The 22,593-nt window shown below is 43.3% G+C and overlaps 2 protein-coding genes across 4 annotated transcripts in view; one reads left to right on the top strand and one right to left on the bottom strand.

Moving 5' to 3' along the window:
- The window catches only part of LOC121550216 (glutathione hydrolase 1 proenzyme-like), a 47,999-nt gene extending 36,920 nt beyond the window's left edge, over positions 1 to 11,079 (top strand). The window contains exons 3-13 of the mRNA XM_041862368.2: positions 31 to 161; positions 248 to 337; positions 692 to 884; positions 1,952 to 2,112; positions 2,258 to 2,407; positions 3,153 to 3,289; positions 6,509 to 6,696; positions 6,934 to 7,061; positions 7,209 to 7,321; positions 7,460 to 7,573; positions 7,728 to 11,079. Coding sequence (XP_041718302.1) covers positions 31 to 161; positions 248 to 337; positions 692 to 884; positions 1,952 to 2,112; positions 2,258 to 2,407; positions 3,153 to 3,289; positions 6,509 to 6,696; positions 6,934 to 7,061; positions 7,209 to 7,321; positions 7,460 to 7,573; positions 7,728 to 7,874 — 1,552 coding nt within the window. The 3' untranslated portion in view covers positions 7,875 to 11,079. The remainder of the gene's footprint in view (positions 1 to 30; positions 162 to 247; positions 338 to 691; positions 885 to 1,951; positions 2,113 to 2,257; positions 2,408 to 3,152; positions 3,290 to 6,508; positions 6,697 to 6,933; positions 7,062 to 7,208; positions 7,322 to 7,459; positions 7,574 to 7,727) is intronic.
- A 563-nt stretch (positions 11,080 to 11,642) lies between these two features.
- On the bottom strand, positions 11,643 to 22,498 carry LOC121550215 (anaphase-promoting complex subunit 5). 3 transcript variants are annotated; one of them, XM_041862364.2, is made up of 16 exons: positions 21,927 to 22,498; positions 21,759 to 21,838; positions 21,540 to 21,649; positions 21,163 to 21,400; positions 20,410 to 20,578; positions 20,075 to 20,265; positions 19,892 to 19,973; positions 19,647 to 19,739; positions 15,145 to 15,326; positions 14,764 to 14,899; positions 14,487 to 14,561; positions 13,942 to 14,063; positions 12,949 to 13,056; positions 12,641 to 12,788; positions 12,196 to 12,384; positions 11,643 to 12,080 (listed from the first exon to the last, which is right to left on the bottom strand). In XM_041862364.2, exons 1-16 carry the CDS (start codon positions 22,125 to 22,127, stop codon positions 11,721 to 11,723), a joined length of 2,484 nt encoding a protein of 827 aa, XP_041718298.2. In that variant the 5' UTR covers positions 22,128 to 22,498; the 3' UTR covers positions 11,643 to 11,720. The 3 variants fall into 3 exon arrangements, with proteins under 3 accessions (XP_041718298.2, XP_041718301.2, XP_041718299.2); XM_041862367.2 differs by having other exon boundaries at positions 21,759 to 21,855; positions 22,456 to 22,484; XM_041862365.2 differs by having other exon boundaries at positions 11,786 to 12,080; positions 12,222 to 12,384.
- Between the last annotated feature and the right edge of the window lie 95 nt (positions 22,499 to 22,593).

Consider the following 22,593-nt stretch of genomic DNA (forward strand, 5'->3'; position numbering starts at 1 on the left):
TTAAGTGTGTGTGTGTGTGTGCATACCAAGGGACATCCTGAAGAGGAACGGCTCAGCGGTGGATGCATCTATCGCCGCTCTGCTGTGTGTTGGCCTCCTGAACGCTCACAGCATGGGCATTGGAGGGGGTCTTTTCTTCAACATCTACAACGCGTCCACAGGTGAGTCAGTGTGTCCTCAAGACTCCACAAATGAAAAAATGCTAACAAACGTCCATCTGTCTGTATTTTGTATCACTGCTTGACAGGGAAGGTAGAAACCATTGATGCGAGGGAGACAGCACCCATGAAAGCGACGGAAGACATGTTTGGCAATAACACCCAGCTTTCCCGGAAAGGTACAATTTTTACTGTTCTGGAATGTACGTCAGGTACAGGGTGGGCTAGGAAGGTTCTGTAGTTCAAACCATCCTGAGATAACAGTTGAACAGTAATATGGTAGCTGTCATGTATCACAGTGAGACAGGGATAGAGAGAAGATAACACTGTGTTTGAACCTTCTGTCAGCCTCTTCCCTGATCTTCCATCATTCTAAGGAACATTAGCTCTAACCTTCTGCATCATATGCTTTGCTAAGGGGGCAACAGTTTGATGTATCAAAATGAGGAAATGGGCTGATACGCATTTTAAATCGTTTGTGGGCATGATTTCAACTTTGTGCAAAAGGTGGTAAAGTCTTCTCTGCATAACAGGTGGATTGTCTATAGCCATTCCTGGGGAGATCCGTGGTTACGAGATGGCACACAGGAGACATGGCAGGCTGCCATGGAAGGAGCTGTTTGAGCCAAGCATTACGTTGGCACGCTTAGGTTTCCCTATAGGCAAAGCCCTGGCCAAGGCCATCTCCAAGAACAAGGAGGCTATTCAAGGAGATGCCAATATGTGGTGAGGACAGGAGAAAACAAATACTGAAAAAAAGTATTCTGTAAATGCTATATTACTACTACAACCACTTCTACAAATCGAATAATATTGACAAAGATAGACTTAAGTGATATGAATGGTTGATAATAGCTACCCTTTAATGACAGTGTAAATGCTCTATAACAGGGATGGGCAACATTGACAGGGGTGGGGGCCACAAAAAATCTGAACTCATCATGAGGGGCCGCAGTGGTTCGCGGGTCTGTGTACCCACATCCATACCCACACATGCAGTCAGTGCCGGCCCTAGCCTTTTGGGGGCCCTAAGTTACATTTTGTTGGGGGGCCCCCCCACCTTGGGAGCAGAACATTTTAGCAGCCCCCCTCTTGACAGAAGATAGAAAAATTTAAGTTTTAGAGTTAATTTCCTGCAATTCTACACATTTTGCCATGGGGCATAGAGGGTGTTCTACAGCACCCTCAGCAGCCCTACTTCCCGCGGCTATGGAAAATGTGGCAGTTTTAAAGCAAGTTTGCTGCAATTCTACCAATTTTACCATTAGGTGGAGATTTTTTTGTTGCAGTTTTGAATATGATATCTGAGTGACAGTGAATAACAAAATCAATGGGGGTCCCCTGGTCAGTAATATGACCATGATTACTACAAGTTTAGATTGCAGGCTAGACTAACTTACCAATCAAATTTTTTTTTGCTGACATGGGCTAATTGAGTAACATAACAAGAGAAAAACTTCTGATGCACAACAACATTTCGAAGTTGCACCTTGTGTGATCTACTATTCTAACTCTCAACATTAAGTCCATCCATGCTCTCTAAAGAACTGTAATATGATTTTTAGTGGGGTTTTATCACAGAGTACCACATTGATATAGTGCAACCAATAAAATGTGATTACATTGATGTCCAAAATTCATGGCTTCCTCTGTGATTTATTATGATCATTGATGATTTGATTGGCCGCTGTAAACCCTATGATGACAATGCCATGGGAATGCTGGTCCTTTTATTCTACAGGTTTGTTTGGATAACTCCTGACAAGTTCTCTGCTCTTGTTTTTGTATTCCAGTGAAGTGTTCTGTGACTCCCAGAAAAACATCCTGAAGGAAAATGATATCATTACATTTCCCAAACTAGCAGACACCTACAAGAGGATAGCGGATGAGGGACCTGATGTTTTTTACAATGGGACAATGGCACAGACAATTGTGGATGACATCCAGGCAGCAGGTCTTTCTCTATTTCTTGTGCATTATAATATTATATTAAAGCTCATCATTCTTGCTGTAAACACTTTGATGATGATCAGGCGAGACAGATCTGATAGGCAGTTTGTCGATGTGCTTCTTGAGCAGTTATTATTTTCTCTTCTCAGGTGGGATTATCACCCTGGAGGACCTGCTGGAGTACCGGCCTGTGTTGAATGAGAGCCCACTGAAGCTGACCGTGGGGGAGTACACCATGCACATCCCAGACGCCCCCTCCAGCGGCCCAGTCCTGGCACTCATACTCAACATAGTGGACGGTGAGCAGCAGCCTAGATAACTCTGAGTCTGAACTCAGTCATGCAGACCAGAGGATGTCAAGTTTCCTTCCACTGTACCCCCTAGGACAGTGTTTCCGCCCCCTCCATAACCACCACCCCTCTACACTAATCCAGCTACAGCTAATTTACCAGATGCAGAGAGTGTGCTCATGGAGAAGATCATTAGCCATGCTTTAGACACAGAGGGGCATCATCATCCACCACTAATTGGCTGTAAACAAAACAGCTCACAAGGTCTCCCAGTTTCTCATCTCATCTTAAGAGATTTGCTGTAAGCTCTCTGGACATTATCTCACTGGAAATGAACTAAACTGCACTAGTCCCCTACATCTTGACATCAACCATAGCTGCTAGTGTTTGTGCAACAACAAGGACGGAATCGGACGGAAATGACCCTGTGATGGAAACATTGAATTACATTAAAACTGTATCTTTGATAAATGAACATATAGTTCTGTTTTTTGGCTGATATATTAGATCAAAGGTGGGAAAACTACGGTCCGTGGGCCCCATATGACGCGCCAGCCGATTATTATTATTTTTTTTGATAATGGACCTATATAATTTCAAATAACTCCTATTTTTCTGGCCCGCAAATTAATTTTGACGAAAGAATCGGTCCCCAAAAAATCAGTGCAGCCCTCCGTTGAATTTTGAAATCCCCGATGACCCCCTAGAGTCAAAAAGTTTTTAGATCAACATTTTTTGTGTGTTTTTTCTTCAGGGTATAACTTCACTGGCACAAGTGTCTCAACGGCCAAGAAAAAGACTCTGACGTATCACCGCATCGTGGAGGCTTTCCGGTTTGCTTATGCCAAGAGGAGCAAACTAGGGGATCCACGCTATCTCAATATCACTGATGTGAGAACCCTGATACACAGCCTTCAAATACAAAGTTTCACTCACAAATATACAGTACCAGTCAAAAGCTTGGACACACCTACTCATTCCAAGGTTTTTCTTAATTTTTTACAATTTTCTACATTGTAGAATAATAGTGAAGACATCAAAACTATGAAATAACACATATGGAATCATGTTGTGTTAAACAAATCAAAATATATTTTATATTTGAGATTCTTCAAAGTAGCCACCCTTTGCCTTGATGACAGCTTAGCACACTCTTGGCATTCTCTCAACCAGCTTCATGAGGTAGTCACCTGGAATGCATTTCAATTAACAGGTGTGCCTTCTTAAAAGTTAATTTGTGGAATGTATTTCCTGCTTAATGCCTTTGAGCCAATCAGTTGTGTTGTGACAAGGTAGGGGTGTATACAGAAGATAGCCCAATTTGGTAAAAGACCAAGTCCATATTATGGCAAGAACAGATCAACTAGACAAAGAGAAAGGACAGTCCATCATTACTTTAAGACATGAAGGTCAGTCAGAACTTTGAAAGTTTCTTCAAGTGCAGTCGCAAAAACCATCAAGCACTATGATGAAACTGGCTCTCATGAGGACCGCCACAGGAAAGGAAGACCCAGAGTTACCTCTGCTGCAGAGGATAAGTTCATTAGAGTTACCAGCCTTAGAAATTGCAGCCCAAATAAATGCTTCACAGAGTTCAAGTAACAGACACAACTGTTCAGAGAAGACTGCGTGAATCAGGCCTCCATGGTCGAATTGCTGCAAAGAAACCACTACTAAAGGACACCAATAAGAAGAAGAGACTTGCTTGGGCCAAGTAACACGAGCAATGGACATTAGACCGGTGGAAATCTGTCCTTTGGTCTGATGAGTCCAAATTTGAGATTTTTGGTTCCAACTGCTGTGTCTCTGTGAGATGCAGAGTAGGTGAACGGATGATGTCCGCATGTGTGGTTCCCACCATGAAGCATGGAGGAGGAGGTGTGATGGTGCATTGCTTATGACACTGTCTGTGATTTATTTAGAATTCAAGGCACACTTAACCAGCATGGCTACCACAGCATTCTGCAGCGATACGCAATCCCATCTGGTTTGGGCTTAGTGGGAGTATCATTTGTTTTTCAACAGGACAATGACCCAAAACACACCTCCAGGCTGTGTAAGGGCTATTTGACCAAGAAGGATAGTGATAGAGTGTTGCATCAAATGACCTGGCCTCCACAATCATCCGACCTCAACCCAATTGATATGGTTTGGGATGAGTTGGACCGCAGAGTGAAGGAAAAGCAGCAAATATGTGGGAAGTGCTCAGCATATGTGGGAACTCCTTCAAGACTATTGGAAAAGCATTCCTCATGAAGCTGGTTGAGAGAATGCTAAGAGTGTGCAAAGCTGTCATCAAGGCAAAGGGTGGCTAGCCCCCCTACCTCTACGGAAGCACAGTTCCCGCTCAGCCCAGTCAAAGCTATTCGCTGCTCTGGCACCCCAATGGTGGAACAAGCTCCCCACGACGCCATGACAGCCAAGTCACTGACCACCTTCCGGAGACACTTGAAACCCTACCTCTTTAAGGAATACCTGGAATAGTATAACAGTAATCCTTCTACCCACCCCACCCCCTCCCCTACCCCCCCCATAAAAAATAAAAGGGGGTGATTGTCTCACTGGCTATCCTAAATTGAATGCACCAATTTGTAAGTCCCTCTGGATAAGAGCGTCTGCTAAATGACTTAAATGTAAAATGAATGAGTAGGTGTGTCCAAACTTTTGACTGGTACTGTATATACACAGTGCATTCGGAAAGTATTCAGACCACTTAATTTTTTCCACATTTTGTTACATTACAGCCTTATTCTAAAATTGATAAAATTATTTTCCCCCCTCATCAATCTACACACAATTCCCCATAATGACAAAGCAAAAACTGGTTTTTATAATTTTTTGTAAATTTATAAAAAATAAGAAACTGGAATATTACATTTACATAAGTATTCAGACCCTTTACTCAGTACTTTGTTGAAGCACCTTTGGCAGCGATTATAGCCTTGAGTCTTCTTGGGTATGACGCTACAAGCTTGGCACACCTGTATTTGGGGAGTTTCTCCCATTGTTCTCTGCAGATCCTCTCAAGCTCTGTCAGGTTGGATGGGGAGTGTTGCTGCACAGCTATTTTCAGGTCTCTCCAGAGATGTTCGACTGGGTTCAAGTCCGAGCTCTGGCTGAGCCGCTCAAGGACATTCAGAGACTTGTCCCGAAGCCACTCCTGCGTTGTCTTGGCTGTGTGCTTAGGGTCATTGTCCTGTTGGAAGGTGAACCTTCGCCCCAGTCTGAGGTGCTGAGCAGGTTTTCATCAAGGATCAAGTTCAATCTTGGTTTCATCAGACCAGAGAATGTTGTTTCTCATAGTCTGAGAATCCTTTAGGTGCCTTTTGGCAAACTCCAAGCGGGCTGTCATGTGCCTTTTATTGAGGAGTGGCTTCCGTCTGGCCACTCTACCATAAAGGACTGATTGGTGGAGTGCTGCAGAGATGGTTGTCCTTCTGGAAGGTTATCCCATCTTCACAGAGGAACTCCGAAGCTCTATCAGAGTGACTATCGGGTTCTTGGTCACCTCCCTGACCAAGGCCCTTCTCCCCCGATTGCTCAGTTTGGCCAGGCGGCCAGCTCTAGGAAGAGTCTTGGTGGTTCCAAACTTCTTCCATTTAAGAATGATGGAGGCCACTGTGTTCTTGGGGACCTTCAATGCTGCAGAAATGTTTTGGTATCCTTCCCCAGATCTGTGGCTCGACACAAGAATTTACCTCAGGTGGACTCCAATCAAGTTGTAGAAACATCAATGATGATCAATGGAAACAGGATGCACTTGAGCTCAATTTCGAGTCTCATAGCAAAGGGTCTGAATACTTACTGTATGTAAATAAAGTATTTCTGTTTATTATTTGTAATACATTTGCAAACATTTCTAAAAACCTGTTTTCACTTTGTCATTATGGGGTATTGTGTGTAGATTTTATTTAATCAATTTTAGAATAAGGCTGTAACAAAATGTGGAAAAAGGGAAGGGGTCTGAATACTTTCCGAATGCACTGTATTTGACTTATTTATTAAATAAAAAGATGGTTTGTAGTTGTTTACTGAATAGGCTCTATAATGACATGCTGTTGACTGCTGTCATTCATCTAATTCCTGTTTGATGATTTTATCTTCCTCCAGCTCATCCACAACATGACCTCAGACTACTTTGCTGATGGGATCAGGAGCAAGATCACAGATGACACCACTCATCCTGACAGCTACTACGAGCCAGATTATTTTGTCCCAGACAATCATGGGACAGCACACCTGTCCGTCATAGCTGAGGATGGAAGTGCTGTGGCTGCCACCAGCACAATCAATCTATAGTAAGAGTCCTACAAGGCAAGGCCTCCTCTGAGACAATAGGACTGATGAATACATAATGCAACAGGGTAGATTATAGATATCCAGAGACAGATCATTAATATAGTATACATGTGCACTCTAAACACCCTTTGTTGCCGATGGTCTTACTAAGAATGTTCTATTTGCATTTAACACAAAAATAACATGCATAGGTTACTTAACTCCTATAGTTACTTAACTATCATTCCTATCTTCAGTTTTGGCTCAAAAGTCATGTCCCGATCCACTGGCATTATTTTCAATGATGAGATGGATGACTTCAGCTCTCCATACATCACCAACGGCTTTGGAATCCCTCCATCTCCTAACAACTTCATCCAGCCTGGTGAGAATAGGAACTGAAATCGATATCCTTATTGCTGGTAGGCTACTGAAAGTTCTCAATTTACACATGGCCCCAGTTTGATCCTTGGCTGGTTTGTTTTATGAGAATACCTTTTGGTCTGAATATTTAGATCTCTCTCATTTTTAGGTAAAAGGCCTCTCTCTTCTATGTGCCCAACTATTATCTCTGACAAAGACAATAGAGTGAAAATGGTGGTGGGAGCCTCTGGTGGAACAAAGATCACCACAGCAACTGCCCTAGTAAGTCTTGATCCATACACATAAATGTACTCTCTAAAACAGATATAGCCTACACTAACACATGACAGCCATCTATCCTTACATAGTGATATTGTGATGAATCAGAGTACAAGTAGCTTTCTTTTCTCATTTACATAGGTGATTCTGAATTCCTTGTTCTTTGACTACGACCTCAAAAAAGCTGTGACACAACCTCGAATTCACAATCAACTCAACCCAAATATGACTGTAGTGGAGGACGGCTTTGAAAAGGTGGGTAATTCTGAACAATATTGCATCGTATATTGTTAAATTAAATAAAAATAATGTTTTATTGATTTGAAAAGGCATTTGGTAGCTCTGGAATATAATGTGTGTGTGTGTGTATTTATTTGTGTGTTTATCTATGCATGTGTTTGTGTAAAAGAGTGTATTAGAAGGCCTGGCACAGAAGAACCATGTGACAGAGCTGCTGATGACTCCTGATTCAGTGGTTCAGGCGGTGGTGCGACAGGGGGAGTGGCTCTGTGCCGAGTCCGACCCCAGGAAAGGGGGCCATCCAGCAGGCTACTGAGTCTAACCTCACCCCTTCCTTCCCAAACCTGGAGTGTACCTCCATAAAGAGGCAGGGACAGAGCTATGTATCTGCAAAGACACGTGAACAATGCCTCAAGGTGACACAGCCACTCGTTCTTCAGCTGAAATTCATTTCAAGACAATATGGAAAATGACTTTACTCCACATCAATACCTCCTCCCTTCACACCAAATAATCGGCAGCATTTCTGCTTTTATTTCAGCATTATTTATCAATAACTTTTGTGTTTTGAAAAAGAAGTGAGGTTGCAACTGAGAATGGCATGTTTTAATCCTAGCTGTATCAAGAGATCATCATTATCGATTATCTTGAAGAAAGAAGTTTATTAATGCAATGCAGTGGGGTAGCAGAACGCTGGACTGCAACTTTCGATTCCTGCTGGATGTAAATACCAATGGGCCAGAACTTAAATGGACGCCATGAATCTTCTGATATACATTATGAAATAGTTTGCCTAGGAAATATTAGCCAACATATTAGTCAAATTACTCTGTGATGATGAGCGATATTTCTGTTTAACAGAAAAATAGCCATTTATCTGAGATTTAAGAAAAGCAATGTTTTAGGGGAGAATATGAACACCAATATGGAAGGTTGTCAAAGTAGTTTGTCTGTCCATTGAACAAATCAAATGTAGAGAATTGACTGTTTCATCTCTCCATCAAGGAAAAATGGTCTGCATGTTTTAACCTCAGGTCTTAACCTCAGGTCTTAACTGGTCAGGTTGCTATATCTGTTTGTGCTTTATGGGTTGGCTAAAGCGAAAACAGATCAGGCAACCAGGCTACATGTCTACCATCTGCCTTATGAAGATGTTGGTCACAGGTAGCTACATTTTTCCTTTCATGAGAAAGCAGATTCTGATCTGTTAAACAGAAATCACAGTTTTCAGTTTTCTGATTTAATCTCAACTCTGACCATTGCCCATGGGGGCCTATTGTTAGTAAGGGCTCAAATATGGCTGCCATTTACCTATTCAAATGGTATTTTTATATTTTTTGTGATGCAGAATGTTGAGAAAGACACATACATTGTTAATGTTTAATATCGAGTAAGACCGTAGCAGTACAGTGAGTATTTTACATTTGCAGATATATTTTTTTAAACATGCATTGTTCTCATGCCATGCTTGTTATTAAAAATGTTTAAATAAGATATATTTTACATTACTCAGCCTGTTCCCCATATTCTTAGGGACCTCTTTCTCTGCATCGATAACTGTAACAAAGAACTGTTGAAAGGTTTACACAATAGATTAATAACAGCTACATTATGTCTAAACAACTGACTGAACTACAATTTTACACCTACAACCAAAAAATTGGGCTCGACTTCCTTCAACAGTCTGAAGAACAAAATACCCAGCAGCTTCCTTCTGACAAATCTTAGCAAGACGTGGCATTTGGCGCCAGCTGTGGCTTTTACAAAAGCCTCCAAATGGATTAATCACTGAAGCCATTGAACTGCCTGTGCTTCCATAGACCAGTGATGTATAGGATGCTACATAGCCAATAAATCACACATTCGGGACTGAAGCTGTATATTACATACAAAAATAGCAAAGCAAGGGTTTTTTCAATCCTTTGATACATCTCATCTAACTGTGCTAATAGAACATATCTCATGGCCCAGACTAATGTGATCCTCTTGACAGCACAGGCCTGAACAGAGTAGTGTCAGTGTTGATGCACAGTGCTCACATACAGGGGAGGCCACTGGTGCAGAGGACATTTAGCATCACTGGGCACATGCCCTATCTAGTGCTGTCTGATGAAGAGACACAGCAGGCCATCCCACGGCTGCAGCTTACCGTTATCAGTCTCTCCCTCTCCATCTCTCTCTAGAGATATAAACACATGCACACAACAGCAGAGTGAATTATGCAGTGTGAGTCTGTGTGTATTTACACAGACAGGCTCTGTCCCGTCTCCTGTTCCATGGAGGCCCATGATCTACTGTATGTGTTTATAGAGCGAAGGTGACGTGTAGCTTATTTCAGACCCCACACAGGGCCGTAGAGAGTGCTTCTTGTGCAAACATACCAATAAACATACAAAAACTTTTAACATCTGGACCAAACCTACATGGTAGTTAAGATTGATAGGGCAATGGAACATACTTTCTTTTTGTCTAATGTAAGCTGTTGACATCAACCAAAAAAGGTTCAAGTAATGATGACAATACATTTATGTGAGAGGGACATGCAGAACTTTCTCAAAAACCAGCCCACTCAAATGTTAAATATTCCATTGGCTTTCAACTAAATTGTTTCTGCTTTGTACCTCTGAAAAGACCCAGAATGTAATATTTGAAGGCTCAGGGCTGCATCACTGTGGCAATACTTCCTATCAGTAATAAAACTTCAGTGTTTTCATACCAATGTTAGTCTAATAGCATTCAAAACATTACCTAAGCTTCTTCTGTATACAAACCAAAGGGAAATTGAAAATATCCTAATATTTCATAACCCCTGATCTTGGATCAATGCCATTATGAAGAGATAATGTAAACGTAATGGCGCTCATGACTGGCACTGACTGAGTATGCTGAATAACTTAACCTAATAAAAAATGATCACTCTCACAGGTTGCATAAATCTACACCAGACTAACAAAAACAATGTGCAGTGTCATTGTTCAGCTCAGTTCTCACAGATTGCGTCACGTTATGGCACACACACAAAGATATAAATTTCAAATAATCTCAGGACTATTACATTAATGTGCACATATCTCTGGGAAATATTTTCCTCCGCTAAAATGATTCCCTTTTTCATTGGCATGCTTTCAGCTGAAGAAAAATCACAATGCTCTCTTTAAAACATATTCATCTTCTGCCCGGCTCTGATATTACTCTCATTCATCATATCGTGGTAAAACTGCCTCTCCGACAGCTCAGATACATTAAACCTTCCTCATTCTCTAAGCATAGATGAGACTGCGGATCCTCTATGCTAGATATCTCTGTATGTCTATCTTTGACCTATGATGGGATCCCACCACTGGGACTTTGAAGAACATGATAAATGACTACATTCAAGTCCATATCATAGAGAATGATAGAGGCCTCTAGAGACCAAAAGGTAGAATTAGCATCGGCAGCATATTTGAGGGCTTCCACCATGTTAATGTAGTCAACTGGGTGGGACCAACTTCATTGGCTGATCCCTCCTGTTGACCCTGTTGGAGTGATGTCCAACCGGGTCATCAGGAGGGATTAGCCTATCGTGAAGAAAATGTACTACTTAAAAATGAAGATAGCCTCAATGGAGCTGCCCATACCATCACAGACGCTATAATTGCACAGATACACAGACGAGACCTCTATCTATCTCTATAGTCCATATCTATTCTATCCACATCCTACAACAGAGGCAATGACTACCTCTAAAGGATCAGATAGTTCTGGTCCTGAATAAAGGATCAACTGTTGTCTAACGGTATGTATGCTGAAATTCAAATACTATGTGGGTGCTACTCAAAGAGGAGTGGAGGCATCTAGGTTTCCATATCGAGGCCTCTGGATCCTGCACAGTTATCCATCACGTCCTGAGGGGAACACCTACGTTTGTTGGAACTGTTTTTACTGCAAATAAACGTTACATTTGTGGGGAGGCCAAACCAGGCTGCACCTTTTCTCCAATAGCTGTGCTTGACATCTAGTGGTTGTCAGACAAACATTTTCAGGTTGAACAAAATCTCTTGTTCTCCGTTTTGCAAAAAAAAAGGACAACAAACGTGAGAAATAAGATTATAGAGACTTGAAGTCTGATCTTTATATTGTAGATAGACGATACAAGTTGGCAATGTAAATTGGGAGTGCCCTAAACCAGTTGTTTCTCTACTCTAACACACAAGTAATGCAGTAATTTCAACCAAAAGACAGGATAGAATGAGAAGTCCATGACAATGACAGAGTACAAAAGTTTATGTACCGGTCTGTGTCGGAGAAGGTAGGGTGGTGATGACTGTTCAGAGTCGCATGGCAACAGCTGCCCCCGGCGCCTGCAGCTCCTGGTCCAGGAGGCGGAACAGCATGGCACATTTGTTGCGTTGGGGGGTTTGTCCCAGGGTGTGGTGCAGCCGGGCCTGCAGGTAGTGGACGTCACGGAGACGCTCCTTACAGTCCAGCATGGAGAAGTAGGCTGCAGCCTCGCCCAATGTCTGCACAGCCAGGCCCAAAGCTGGAGGGAGACAACAGGGAGGAAGACTCTGAACGACTCCTGTCTGTGTACTTACATGACAAAGTAATTGTATCCACAAACATGTACATTTCTTTGAGGTAGTTAGTGATATTACGTTTTGGTGTTGGGGATGTGCGGTACCTGCATGCCTCTGGCCGTTGGGCCGGGTCCCAGCCATGGCCATCTGACAGCGGGCTGCCAGCAGCAGAGCTCTGCCCTTATCCATGACCGCTCCATGGGCCAGGATGGGCTCCATCGCCTCATGAAGGACACACAGAGCCTGCTCCGGCACTCCCAGCATCAACTGGACAGGGGGAAGGAGAAGAACACAAACTATTGGAGTTTTTAAATATAAACCAGTATGAATTTCCTTGTTTTGCCTAAATGTGGGAGTTTGCTTTGCATACAGTATGCAATTCCGTCTAAGTTAAAGGGTTTGAAGATGTGTATATCTGAGAATATGTGTGTATGAGTATGTGTAGGGGTTTTATACAGAGTAAACAGTGGTGTGTTTGCCATAACAGGGTTAAATATTGCGTGTGTGCGTCTGTTGTGCTGACCTGAGTGAAAGACAGATGAAGGATGGTCTCGGAGACCAGGGCCTGTAGGTGGTGCTGTCTGGCCAGGGCCAGGGCCTGCAGCAGGAGAGGAAGGGCTGTGGCAAAACCTGACGACTCCCAATGTAGCTCAGCTGTGGCCAGCATCACCCTGCACAATGCATACAAACATATCTAAAACACATATCTGATAAACAACCCTTACACCCCAAAAATAGCCTTGACAACTTGATAAACACATTCACACGACATTCAAGGACTCCATCGACAGATATGGAGTCTGGTGTTTCATTTAGAGAGTGCTGGCCTACCTGATGATCATCTCTGTGTACTTGGTCTTCTCACAGTACAGCTGCAGCCTCTGCAGGATACTGTGTGCTTCTGTGGTCCGGTTCAAGGCCTTCAGCACTTGAGCTTTCCTGTTAACACGACAGATATACACATGGGTCGTTCCACGAAAAGAGTGCCTTTTGCATCCCTTTGATATTTTAAATAGAAATTGTGCGCCAATATTGCATTTTAAAAGCCTGTTATATTAAATGAAGTGCCCTTTAATATAGACAACATTCAATAAATGTCCCTCCGTCAACCCTGTGTCACTTCTAGGAAGATTTCAACCCACATATTCCCCACATTTCTCCAAGTTTCACCATCATTGTAAAGCCCAAATTATTTTGGTACTTTGACAAAGTTATATCGGAAGATTTTTATTTATTTAATGTGATTAGTGATTCATTTAAGCCTGAACCTCATTTTAAGGTCAACCCTGTTACGTGAACTGAACTCTCATTTGAATAAAGGTGAAACTATTCCTTTTTTTTTTTTTTATGTAACATCTAATAGTTAAATCATAGCGTAAAAAAGCAGGTGAGCTGGTTCTAATCTTTTTTTTTATGTTCTAGTGTTTTGTGGTGGAAAACTGAGCGGGTCGAGCGTAACACCCATAGATAGACAGGCTCAGTTGCCACTCCTTGTTACACAAAACAAGCTTCCATTCCCCCTGTCACGAGAGGATTTATAGCTGATTTAAGATGAAACCGTCAACCCTGCTACTGCATACCCTGTTACTTTATTTGGCACTTAGTATAGTCCTTTTTTGAGATGGGAAAACATGTTTTTCATGAAGTTGAACATGTGCTCTTCATGACAGAATGTTGAAATTAGGTGAAATCAAGAAGGTTTTTTGGACCAAGTTACACTTCTCAAAAGGCACTGAATTGGTGGAACGACACACATACAGATAGCTACAACACTGGAAGACTGTGTAAAGGTGTTCTCTGTTCTGAGTCAAGACCCTTCCTTACCTATAGAGACCCTCAGTTTTGTTCAAGGCAGCAATGGCTGTGACATGGGGCTCCGCCAAGTGGTATTTCCCATCATTCATAGCTCTGTCAAACTGGATCTTGATGTCACAGAGCATCCACAGCTTGGTGATAGAGAACACAAACCATTATAATTAAGTTAGTTCCCTACAGCCCACTTCATACCAGCCATGTCAGTGACATTGCCTATTATTTGTATTTTACCTTTATTTAACTAGGCAAGTCAGTTAAGAACAAATTCTTATTTACAATGACGGCCTACACCAGCCAAACCCGGACGACGCTGGGCCGATTGTGCGCCGCCCTATGGGACTCCCAATCACGGCCGGTTGCGATACAGCCTGGAATCGAACCAGGTGGTCTGTAGTGACGCCTCAAGCACTGAGATGCAGTGCCTTAGACCGCTGCGCCACTCGAGAGCAATGGTGTTTCTGTATACTATAGCAATAGGAAAGTGCTAAACATGGGGATTGAGGTCAAGTCTAAAGTTGGTGGATAGAGAAGAGTTGGAGTTCAGAATGGCTCACCTTGGCATGTTGGGTGTGAGGTGGAAACTGCTCCTTCAGATGCTTCAGGACCTCAGACACAGCGCCATACAGGCCCTGGAGGGAGAGGGACAGGAACATGTAACTAGCGCAGGCCTCACTAACAGCCTACACAAGTGCACATCTCCTGAGCTGTAATCTGGATCACATCAATGCTTATGAAACGGCCCTGAGTAACTAAACGAGGACCGAGGGAGATGTGATAGTGGGACTGAAGCCGGAGAGACAGAGGTGGGATGAGGTGTACTAACTACAGTACCTGTTCAGCATGCAGCTCAGCCAGGTGGCAGAGGGCCACAGCAAAGGCCTCTGTGTTGTTCTGCTGGACCCCAAAGTTAACCTGCTCCAGGCTATTCATGTTCAGGAGGAGCTGGGCCTGCTGCTGAGCCATGGTGCTGGAAGAACACATACGTACAACAGGACATGACAGAACATTGATGTTGGAGACATGCAGTCAGTAAATATGTGTTGGATGAATTAAATTAGTCAAGACTGGACATCAATAACTGACAGTCACTTTTTTTTTTACTATGCAAGTAAAAAACAGGTTTTATACTGAAAGATAAACTCACTGGTTAGAATTCTGTACAGTGTGGATTCTGATTGTCAGGGAGCATCAGGATGCGTGAAGGAGACCCACCTCTTGCCATACATTCTCCATATGGACGTAGTCTGAGCTAGGCTGATGTCTATAAGCTCTGACAGGCTGTGCTTCCAGTGCAGGATGTCTGTGTCCTTCAGAGCATCCATCAGCTCATGGGCTGTCTTGCCCTGGATCGCCCCCTGCTGGACTAGGGACTGAATGCCCAGAGACGCCAGGTACTGACAAGGAGAGAGAGAGGCTGAAGGTAATGTGAGGCTTAGTAAACACCTGGACCTACTGAACTCCCATAGCCTGACCTCTCAGTTTAAAAACATAAGGGCAGATCCATCGTTGCCAGTATAGACTCTCTTCTAGACCCACTCTCCAACTATGTTGATTCATTAATTAAGCCGATTGTGCAAAAACTCCCAGCTTCGTCAAAGATTCTACAGATGTGATTAATAAAATATCAGAACTGATTAATCTCCCTGACAACATCATATTGGCTACATCTGCTCTAGAAAGCCTCTACACGAATATCTCTCATGAAAAAGGCCTAGATGCACTGGGATATTACCTACAGGACCGTGATGGAGAAATGTCACCACCTAGTGAATTCCTCTGTGAACAGCTTCTCTAGTTCTCAAGTTCAACTATACTGAACAAAAATATAAAACGCAACATGCAACAATTTCAACGATTTTACAGAGTTACAGTTCATATAAGGAAATCAGTCAATTGAAATAAATAAATTAGGCCCTAATCTATGGATTTCACATGACTGGGCAGGGGTGCAGCCATGAGTGGTCCTTGGAGGGCATAGGTCCACCCACTGGCAGCCAGGCCCACCCACTGGGGAGCCAGGCACAGCCAATCAGAATGAGTTTTTCCCCACAAAAGGGCTTTATTACAGACAGAAATACTCCTCAGCACCCCCCCTCAGAAGATCCCGCAGGTGAAGAAGCCAGATGTGGAGGTCCTGGGCTGCCGTGGTTACACGTGGTCTGCGGTTTTGTGAGGCCGGTTGGACGTACTGCCAAATTCTCTAAAACGACGTGGGAGGCAGCTTATGATAGAGAAGTGAACATTCAATTATCTGGCAACAGATCTGGAGGACATTCCTGCAGTCAGCATGCCAATGGCATTCTCCCTCAAAACTTGAGACATCTGTGGCATTGTGTTGTGTGACGAAACTGCACATTTTAAAGAGGCCTTTTATTGTCCCCTGTACAAGGTGCACCTGTGTAATGATCATGCTATTTAATCAGCTTATTGATATGCCACACCTGTCAGGTGGATGGATTATATAGGCTAAGGAGAAACGCTCACTAACAGGGATGTTAACAAATTTGTGCACAAAATCTGAGAGAAATACGTCTTTTTGTGCGTACTGACAATTTCTGGGATTTTCTATTTCAGTACAAAAGCTGAAGAACATGCGCACATCCAGGTACTTTCTGCAGGTGCTGGAGTTGTAGGTGAACTCATGGAAAATCAAAAGGAAAACACTGCACACTGCTTCTCATGCTCTCAGGTGATCAGGACGCCTGATGAAGACCTAAAGCATGAGCAGCAGTGTGCGGCGTTTTCCTTTCTATTTTAAATGTTTTATTTCAGCTCATGAAACATGGGACCAACACTTCACATGTTGCGTTTCTCTTTTAGTTCAGTGTAAATTCACGCCCAAAGCCTTTATGATTAAAAACATAGTGATGAAGCACTGGCATATGCTCACCTCAGACCCGGGCACTCAGCCAGGAATTCAAGAACCCCCCCCCCCCCTTATTAATCTACAAACGGGGCCCCAGTCTTCGCAGTAGACTAGTCCGAGCCAGCGTCTACAGGGTTTCTAAACAACCCTCCTTACTCCCCTGAGAGATATAAATTACCCCTGTGGCAAATGGTGCTCAGTGCAACATCACCAAAAAAGAACAGTTCCGACACCCTAGGTCTGGAAAAATATAGTGTTAAAGGCATGATCACATGCAACACAAAACGTGATTTACATCCTACGCTGTGTTTGTGATAACATGTACATGGGCAAGACATACAGAAGCTTGAAACAGAGAACAAGTGAACATAAGACTTCTTCTATAAGACGCAAGGATGAAAATTACTCTGTTGCGTTTCACTTTATCCAGTGCGCCTTCTCTACAATTCCAGGGTATTGAGAAAGTGGAAGTGTCACCAAGAGGAGGAGATAATGACCATAACCTCTGCTAGAGAGAACTCCTCTGGATTCATACTTTAGGCACCCTACAGCCGTTAGGACTTTATGAGGATTTTGATGAGGGTCATGTTGTAATTCCTATTGTCATCATCTTAGCTTCACACACACCCTCCCTGGTATTAGGGTGTCCTGTATTCATGATGGCCCTAGTGGCTGATACTTCCCCAACAGGTTACCTTAACTTTTATCTAGTTTTGTCTAGATTTCTCCTGGTTCTACATATGCACAGTGCATTCGGAAAGTATTCAGACCCATTCCCCTTTTCCACATTTTGTTACGTTACAGCCTTGTTCTAAAATTGACTAAAATAAATCCCTAAAATCTACACACAATACCCCATAATGACAAAGTGAAAACAGGTTTTTAGAAATGTTTGCAAATTTATAAAAAATTATAAACGGAAATATCTTATTTACATAAGTATTCAGACCCTTTGCTATGAGACTCGAAATTGAGCTCAGGTGCATCCTGTTTCCATTGATCATCCTTGAGATGTTTCTACAACTTGATTGGAGTCCACCTGTGGTAAATTCAATTGATTGGACATAATTTGGAAAGGCACACACCTGTCTATATAAGGTCCCATAGTTGACAGTGCATGTCAGAGCAAAAACCAAGCCATGAGGTCGAAGGAATTTTCCGTAGAGCTCTGAGACAGGATTGTGTCGAGGCACAGATCTGGGGAAGAGTACCAAAAAATATCTGCAGCATTGAAGGTCCCCAGGAACACAGTGGCCTCCATCATTCTTAAATGGAAGAAGTTTAGAACCACCAAGACTCTTCCTAGAGCTGGCTGCTCGGCCAAACTGAGCAATCGGGGGAGAAGGGCCTTGGTCAGGGAGGTGACCAAGAACCCGATGGTCACTGACAGAGCTCCAGTGTTCCTCTGTGGAGATGGGAGAACCTTCCAGAAGGACAACCATCTCTGCAGCACTCCACCAATCAGGCCTTTATGGTAGAGTGGCCAGATGGAAGCCACTCCTCAGTAAAAGGCACATGACAGCCCGCTTGGAGTTTGCCAAAAGGCACCTAAAGGATTCTCAGACTATGAGAAACAACATTCTCTGGTCTGATGAAACCAAGATTGAACTCTTTGGCCTGAATGCCAAGCGTCACGTCTGGAGGAAACCTGGCACCATCCCTACGGTGAAGCATGGTGGTGGCAGCATCATGCTGTGGGGATGTTTTTCAGCGGTAGGGACTGGGAGACTAGTCAGGATCGAGGGAAAGATGAACGGAGCAAAGTACAGAAATATCCTTGATGAAAACCTGCTCAGGACCTCAGACTGGGGTGAAGGTTCACCTTCCAACAGGACAACGACCCTAAGCACACAGCCAAGACAACACAGGCGTGGCTTCGGGACAAGTCTCAATGTCCTTGAGTGGCCCAGCCAGAGCCCGGACATGAACCCAATCAAACATCTAAGGAGAGACCTGGAAATAGCTGTGCAGTGACGCTCCCCATCCAACTTGACAGAGCTTGAGCGGATCTGCAGAGAAGAATGGGAGAAACTGCCCAAATACAGGTGTGCCAAGCTTGCAGTGTCATACCCAAGAAGACTCAAGGCTATAATCACTGCCAAAGGAGCTTCAACAAAGTACTGAGTAAAGGGTCTGAATACTTATGTAAATGTAACTTCTGTTTTAATGTTTTTAGAAATTTGCTAAAAATTCTAAAAACTTGTTTTTGCTTTGTCGTTATGGGATATTGTGTGTAGATTGATTAGGGTAAAAAACTATTTAATCAATTTTAAAATAAGGCTGTAACATAAAATGTGGAAAAAGTCAAGGGGTCTGAATACTTTCCGAATACACTGTATATAGCGATGTATATGTTTTCCTTTTCTTTCCTTTTAAAGTTTTTCGGCTTTATTGCTCTCTCTTTGAGGGTATGGGTTCCTTATGACAACACCACATTCCCTGTGTACATGCGTTTTTGTTAGAGTAGAAATACATCTATAACATGTTCTGTTCTATCCTGTATTGCTATCTGATATGAGAACTTGTGGCCCTTGTGGGTACTTTAGATTACCACAGGTGTCTGCAATTACCTCTGGCTCGCTGTGTGGCATTATCTGTCCCACTATTGTTTGTGGAGATATGTTCTGATGAATGTCGACTGACCGAAAGCTCAGCTATAATTTAAATAAATTAACATCTGGCTGGAAGTGTGCGGAGACTTATTCCTGTTTTGCCTTTTGCCTCCACCACCTTCACAAATCAGCTTTGGGTGTGCGGTAGATTCTGCCTATTATCTGAATGTATTGCATAAAACGGTACGAGAACCTGGAGTGCTCCAGTCTTCTCTGCACGGTCATGCTATTCTTACCGGTAGACAGAAGTGGGCAGCCATTTTCACAGAGTCCTCAGTTAGCACAGAACTGTCAGATCCTTTCATCTGTTCCAGCGTATAAAGCCAACTCTGAAAGAGATACAAAGACATTCATAGATGATTACACAGGTACAGTATTGGTGCTGAGAAAGTGATATAAGGTATAGACACGGACCAACCTTGACCACCCATATTGTGTAAATACTGTATGTAGAGCATAACACAAAAGGAAAAGCTCCTACCAGGCAATGCTGCAGGCAAACGTGATCATTGGACTCCTGGGCGATTCGGATAGCTTCCTGTAGAGCCAGGTCAGCCTGTTGACTAAGTCAAGAGTTGGAGTTGATTTTTATTTTGACATGAATCAATATTGCATAAATAAATTGCAACTTAAATTGACACAGACTTTCCCCACCACTACTCACTAGTGCCCAAAGCGACAGTGCAGTGCTGCCAGGTTGAGGGCAGCGTAGCGGAGACTTCTCCCGTATCCTTCGTCCCCGTTGCTCTTTCCCTCGCTTCCCGACAGGATGAGGCGGTCAAAGTAATGTAACAGACTGTGGGTGGAGATGAAGATGTCCTGGACTCGCATGCTGTTCAGGTAGCTCAGGTAATGCTGCAGAGACACAAAACACACAACAGCTGCCTCAAGCACAATCAGGTTGACCGGAAATCACTGAAAAACTCACTTTCTGTTCAAGACATATGTTATGTCATGTTTGTTTGGGTGAGTCCATATTATATGATAGTAGAGCCTCACCGCCTCAGCAAAGTCAGGGTTGAACTTGAGCATGTTGTTCAGCTCGTCCTGCAGGGCAGCTGGCTTCAGGGCTTTGTTCTCATCATTCTTTAGAAGGTACGCCTGTCTAGCAAGAAAGTACTCTGCTTGCTTCTGCGAGAGTGGGCCTCTGCTCGGGGCATCCTCATTTCTATAGAACAAAAGGTAGCAAATAAGGAAAAAGAGAAATGTGCAAAGGATAAGCTGATGACCATCACACTGATGAGAATGATTACTACATGTCATCATGCCTGGTGTTCAACCTTCCCAAGTTCTCCCATGTCACCCCGCTCCTCCGCACACTCCACTGGCTTCCAGTCGAAGCTTGCATCCACTACAAGACCCTGGTGCTTGCCTACAGAGTAGCAAGGGGAACTGCTCCTTCCTACCTTCAGGCTATCCTCAAACCCTACACCCCAACCCGAGCACTCCGCTCTGCAACCTCTGGTCTCTTGGCTGTTCCACCCCTACGGGGGTCAGCTCCCGCTCAGCCCAGTCAAAGCGCTTCTCTTCCTGGCACCCCAATGGTGGAACCAGCTTCCCCCTGAAGCTAGGACAGCAGAGTCCCTGCCCATCTTCCGAAAACATTTGAAACCCTACCTCTTCAAAGAGTTGTAAATTGTAAGTAGCTCTGGATAAGGGCGTCTGCTAAATTACTAAAATGTAATCAATACTAACACAGTACTCCCTCTACAACCACCTCTGCTTTTACTTATACAAGGGAATTATACAAACCTTAGCTCAGACTCATGCAGCGGTGCAGTGTCCAGCTCCTCCTTCTCCATCCTCTCCCCTACCGTGTCCTCTGTGCTGGTGAGATCCATGTCAGAGTCATCTGCAGGCAGCCCCACCTGGACATCACCAGGCTGGGCGTAGTGACTGTGGTAGTACTGCTGCAGGGCTTTGTACAGTTTGTACACCTGGCTGAAAGACAGCTTGTTGTAGGCCAGGAGCATGTGTCTCATGAACAGGCCTGAGAAAACATAAAGAAGACAAGATCATGTGCCATAAATTCTAAGGAAAATCATACAGCACCGCTCTCTAACTAAACACGATGCTCAGTTGATCCAACCTTTGGACTTTTGAATCAAATGATGCATACGATTACTCACCAACAACACTGGTCTTATACGCCTCAGAATCAATAGCGCTGAAAGGAGTGGGGAGGGTGGCAAAGAAATATTCCATGTCCTTCAGCTCTCCATCAGCCATTTCTTGTAACCTGTGAAGAGAAAATGTGTGTGGTGAAAGAGCAGATAACATGCAGCACTGACCTCTTACACTAAACATAGGCCTAGGCCACAGCAATTGAGTCAAGGACTCGTCCATACCGGAGTTTCACAGCAAATGCTGTTTGAGGGCAACATTCTTCCACAGTCTTCAGGAATTGGCCAAGAGTCAAGTCTGGACCCTGATAGACAGACAAACCTTTGATAAAGAAAAGCAAGCAATTGACAGTTGAAAGTAGAAGTTGTAATGTGATCAATAGATATTCCAACCTGTTGTAGAGGCAGGATGAGTTTGTTCAAGCGCCTTCTTTCCTGAAGAGCAATTGGTTTTGACGTGGTCATCTCATAGAGCAAGGCCAGAACGGAGATTTTATACGGAGTCACCCAATCTTTGATGCCAAAGACATTGGCATGGACCACCCCATTTGTCATCATTGGGTTGAAATACAAACTTTCATGTACGCTTGCCATTGTTTAAATTGGAAAGTTAACTCGCTAGCTAGCTTGCTAAATATTATAAAGTTACATTTCAACTGCGTTGTATGAAGCCAAATAATCAAGAAAAACATGCAACAATTCGCAAACCATGTTATCGAGATAGCTAACGTTAGCTAGGCTGACTTCCTTGCTAGCTAAACACGCTAGCTTGCTAACTACTTGAGAGACTACCTAACTATCTTATATTTTTGTGAGCAATTTTTTTGACAAGTTGACTTATGCAATTTATAGTCTGCCACATAAGGCAATATTGACAGTAGTATTTTGGTAGCTAGCTGTATGGATTTTAAAACATGTTTACTTTTACCACCCCGTCAGTTTTGCTTCAAACTGCCCTCCTTCTGTCCCTCTCTAATGACGTTGCTACATGGCCACGCCTCTAGATGTCAGTACATAGAGTGGATCGATTGGTCCTATCAGCACAACAAGAAACTCCCAT

The sequence above is a fragment of the Coregonus clupeaformis genome, chromosome 18, assembly GCF_020615455.1.
Source record: "Coregonus clupeaformis isolate EN_2021a chromosome 18, ASM2061545v1, whole genome shotgun sequence".
NCBI lineage: Eukaryota > Metazoa > Chordata > Actinopteri > Salmoniformes > Salmonidae > Coregonus > Coregonus clupeaformis.